This window comes from Aegilops tauschii, chromosome 5 (genome assembly GCF_002575655.3).
Source record: "Aegilops tauschii subsp. strangulata cultivar AL8/78 chromosome 5, Aet v6.0, whole genome shotgun sequence".
Lineage (NCBI taxonomy): Eukaryota > Viridiplantae > Streptophyta > Magnoliopsida > Poales > Poaceae > Aegilops > Aegilops tauschii.
The window spans coordinates 435,581,051-435,585,157 of record NC_053039.3 but is presented as its reverse complement, the minus strand read 5'-3'; the positions used below and the strand labels follow the sequence as shown (position 1 = coordinate 435,585,157).

Below are 4,107 nucleotides of genomic sequence, written 5' to 3'. Positions count from 1 at the left end.
CACAATGGAGCCCACCTCATCGTAAATCAATGATGGTTTATTTCAGCACACAATCCAACTGGGCCCTGGTCAGGACCAAATGGGCCTAGGGCAGATCTTTGATGGTCAACAACCAAAACATGTGATGGTTTGGAGGTGCATCACGGCTTTCAACCTATGATAGGGAATACATAACGAGTCTCAACAACCGTCACCAATACACTTGTGTGCCAGTTTTTTGAGTGATATGTGATGGTTCGGGACCTCCATTCATAAAAAAAATTCTAATAGTGTGCATTATACACAGTTATGGTATAATTATTGTGCTTCATACAATGCAACACATCATTATCCAACAATAATAGTGAACTTAATACATTTGACTTCCATCCCTGGTTGTAGAGTTTCTGATTTTAATTACTATTGCCGCGTGAGTCATGAGACACACATCAAACATGTGGGAGTATACTGCTTGCATTATGCAGTTTCAGAAAGCACACTAATGCATTTGTATGTTGATTATCCCTTCTTGACATGTGTTGAAAGCCTTGAAGCCGCATCCTTAATGTGCCCGAAAGACTCAACAAAGTCATCCAGAAGTTGAGTATAATTTGGAATTATTTCCTCATCGACTGACAGAATTACCTTAATAGTGCTATTGTAACTCTGATAGTGTACAACTAAAGCCTGCAAAAGAAAGGTAATTAAATACAAAATAAGGTTGCGGATGATTAGAATATTCTAGGTTTATTTCCAGTCTCTTTTATATTTTTGCAATCAATTTTTCTCTGATTGTTTCAAGGATCCGGGCTTACATTTTTATGTGTATATGCCTACCCAAGGTCAAGTCATCTCCTAAATTCAGGAGCCATTGGTGATGAACTATTCGGAGAGATGTATATAGAGTTGCATCTAACCATCTATTGCGTTTTGGGTTAAAGTTCACAGTCACAAAAAAAAGAGTGGAAATGCAACTACATAGTTACTCCTACTTAAACTTGTTATTTCATATCTCTATTGGCGAGAGGTGTGAGAGCACACACCTTGTTTTGAGTACTCTTTTAACTCAAATTTGTTCCTTCTTATTGTATACATTGTGGTTCCTCCAAGGTGCATCCACCATTTTGGATATAAATGTACAACGAAGTATAAACTAAGGAAGCATATGTGGTTTTTGATGTTTTGAGTTCTAATTCTTGTTTTTTTTTTTTCTAGTAAACCGGATTAGCTTGCCCAATTTTTTTTTATAATTCATACGTACTAGAGTACTTATGTTTGAAAGCGCTGAATACCAATGTCCTTGCATTGTGGACAATGTGGTGGATGATTTGGGTTGACAAAAGTACAAATGTGGCTTAAGATTGAAGGTTTCGATGTAAGATCATGGCTAACTTACTTGTGGAATACCATAAACAGTAGGTACAATGGAGACAAATGGGTGTCCATAGAACTCTACTTGCTCTGTTGGTCCAACCATGTTCGAGAACGTAGTAGTTGTATTCGTGAGCATACGACCGATGATAAAAGCACCTGCCTGCTTGGATTGTCAAGTTGAACAATTATAAAATGGAGAATAATAACTAAATAAAAGAAGTGTTAATTTGCTAGACAATGAGTTGCTTAATTGTCTGAGTTTGATATTAGGAAAACATATCAGTACAAACGGGAAAAAGAAATACCTTCAGGCCAAACATTTTGACAAAAAGCTCGCTAATCTTACACGTGAAGATAACTTCAAGTGAGCTCTTTTTTCTATCCAGGGTCTTCTTTGCCTTCCGAACATATGCAAGTGGATCATCGTGTACCACTAATTGAAATGGAAGGAGGATGTAGCCTATTTGATTTCCCCATGCCACATCATTACTTTTACCCGATTCTATCATATTAACATATGTCTGCACATAGTTGTAAGAAAACATTAGATTAAAGTTATGATACACTACAAATTAATAATATATTCTCAAGCTTGCATTTGGAAACTAATTATGGATCAGCAAATGAGTAATGAAACTAGCTACTCCAAGAGTGACTAGTAATATACAATGATTTTTTTCGCCTGATCATGTGAACATATGTAAAATCATTAGTTTGTCATATTTTCATAGATACCATGATTTATATTCTTTTACTAACATAATCGTATGGATTTTATGACCAAATTTGCATGTTGGAGATTGTCCCGATGTCCGAAACATCATCTAATTACATAAGGAAGAGGAGTAATATTTTGGTGACAGAGATATATAAATGAAAAAAAAATCAATAACTAATGACATGCATTTGAAATTTCATGCATATTTCCATAAAGAAACTTACTTGTAGGCTAGCTGTTGGCCTTGTATTTACAGGGAGGACACATCGCAAACATAGTTTGCGTGTCTTAGGGTAACCTAACATAATTTGAAGATAAGTTGCAGAAACATGTACAGTAAAAACAACAGATTGTCACAACGTACATCTCTTACCAGACTTACGAAAGTAATATTGTGATAGAGCAGCAGAAGTGACTCCGACTAGCACATCATTAACAGTCTGTGGAAAGAAAATAAAAATACAGAAAATGGCGCTTCAACGACTAGTTTAATCTGGCTCGAAAGAGATGAGCTTGCTGATAGCTATAGGTCATATTATCATATATATACTCCCTCCGTCCCATAATATATGACTTTTTAACACTATACACAGTGTCAAAAAACGTCACAGAGGTGGTATATACTTACGCAGTTCATGGCATTCTTGATGAACTTGACGTCGTCCAAGCTAAAGCTCCGGTGCACGAAGCGCCTGCGGGGGTTCAACGTAACTTCACTGTCCCCGCGTCTGAAGAGCGTGTTCGGGTCTCTCAGAAACAGAATCGTCGCAGCAAAGAAGATGACGTCCACCACGGTGTTCCATGCAAGCACGAGGTACGGCCAAACCCATGCGACGAACGCCGCCAGGGCGCCCGAGGGCAGCGGCTGCCGGTGTTGCGGCTCGTAGATGGCGCCCGTGCGCGCCGGCTGCTCCGGCATGGCTGGCAAGCGTGTCGGGTCGGCGGCGCTGCGCGCGGACGCCAGGAGGAGCGTGATCAGCGACATCCCATCACCGAGGGAGTGGTGGACGCGGAGCACCACGGTGGAGGCGGCCTCTGAGGTCGGGAAGTCGAGGAAGTGGAACTCCCAGAGCGGGCGTGAGCGGTCCATGGGGAGCGCGGGCAGCGAGGCCACGTAGTCCTCCACGGCCCGGTCCGGGTCAGCCTCCACGGCGGCGGGGTCCAGCGTCGGGACGATCATGTGGTCGTCGACGTTCACCTCCGTGCGCGCCCACCGCGGGCTCTTGCACCCGTCTGTCACCTGACGTGCATGTTCACGTGTTAAATTAAGCTACTGACAGTATTCTCAAAAAAAATGCTACTGACAGAATCGCTAAGTAGCACTTGAATGTAAGAGTATGTATGTGTACTTGGATGCTGCGGAAGCGCGGGTAACGGGCAAGTTGGGCGGCGATGCCGGCGCTGAAGACGGGTAGGTTGACGGGCGAGCCAAGGCCGACCATGACCACGATGTACATAGCTTCCAAGAGTCTTGCAGTAGGGGTCACGGGCTCCTCCTCCGCTGCCGCCGCCGCGGAATCGTCGTCCGTCGTCCATTCGGCCGGTGCTGATCTTGGCGTGCGTATCGGGGGTAGGAGGCCGCTTGATGGTAGAGCGGCTACCGAGGGGCTACCAGTACTACCCATGGCTACTTTAGTTTGAAGGGTCGTTGGCTACTCGATTGATCGACACTCCATGCTAGGTGTATTTTATAGGATGACAAAGTTTTTTGCTAATAAAAGCGGCAAGGATGACAATCAATGGCACTACTATACACACAGTTGAAGATCATCATCGTAAGGGATCTGGAATCGTCCGTACCGGCTTGCTGCTGATGTGGTCCCACATTGCACACTGTTGTTCAAGAATAAACATCTGCGATGTGTTTCACATCACAAACAGATGAGCACAGTGAAGCGTGCATCGAGTGCCTCACTGAAGATGCTCTACCTAGTTGAACCGCGTGCAACTACAATTTTGTGGTGTGCAATATCAAAAAAGTCTTGTGCCCCGTTTGATAGATAAAGCAACGGTCAAGCATTACAACATGACACCGC

General features: G+C 43.1%; 1 protein-coding gene across 2 annotated transcripts; it reads right to left on the bottom strand.

Moving 5' to 3' along the window:
• Positions 1 to 251: 251 nt before the first annotated feature.
• LOC109749151 (wax ester synthase/diacylglycerol acyltransferase 11) lies at positions 252 to 3,739 on the bottom strand. 2 transcript variants are annotated; one of them, XM_020308135.4, is made up of 7 exons: positions 3,421 to 3,739; positions 2,700 to 3,311; positions 2,445 to 2,511; positions 2,296 to 2,369; positions 1,659 to 1,874; positions 1,376 to 1,513; positions 252 to 666 (listed from the first exon to the last, which is right to left on the bottom strand). In XM_020308135.4, the coding sequence occupies exons 1-7, from the start codon at positions 3,694 to 3,696 to the stop codon at positions 499 to 501; spliced, it is 1,551 nt and encodes a 516-aa protein (XP_020163724.1). In that variant the 5' UTR covers positions 3,697 to 3,739; the 3' UTR covers positions 252 to 498. The 2 variants fall into 2 exon arrangements, with proteins under 2 accessions (XP_020163724.1, XP_073354139.1); XM_073498038.1 differs by having other exon boundaries at positions 2,454 to 2,511.
• Positions 3,740 to 4,107: the final 368 nt, after the last annotated feature.

Coding starts and splice junctions, on each gene's coding strand:
- LOC109749151 (XM_020308135.4), bottom strand. CDS start 3,696: ATGGGTAGTACTGGTAGCCCCTCGGTAGCCGCTCTACCATCAAGCGGC. Junction 2,512..2,699: donor TCAAGAATGCCATGAACTGC/GTAAGTATATAC, acceptor TTCTTTCCACAG/ACTGTTAATGATGTGCTAGT. Junction 667..1,375: donor CTGTTTATGGTATTCCACAA/GTAAGTTAGCCA, acceptor TTTCTTTTGCAG/GCTTTAGTTGTACACTATCA.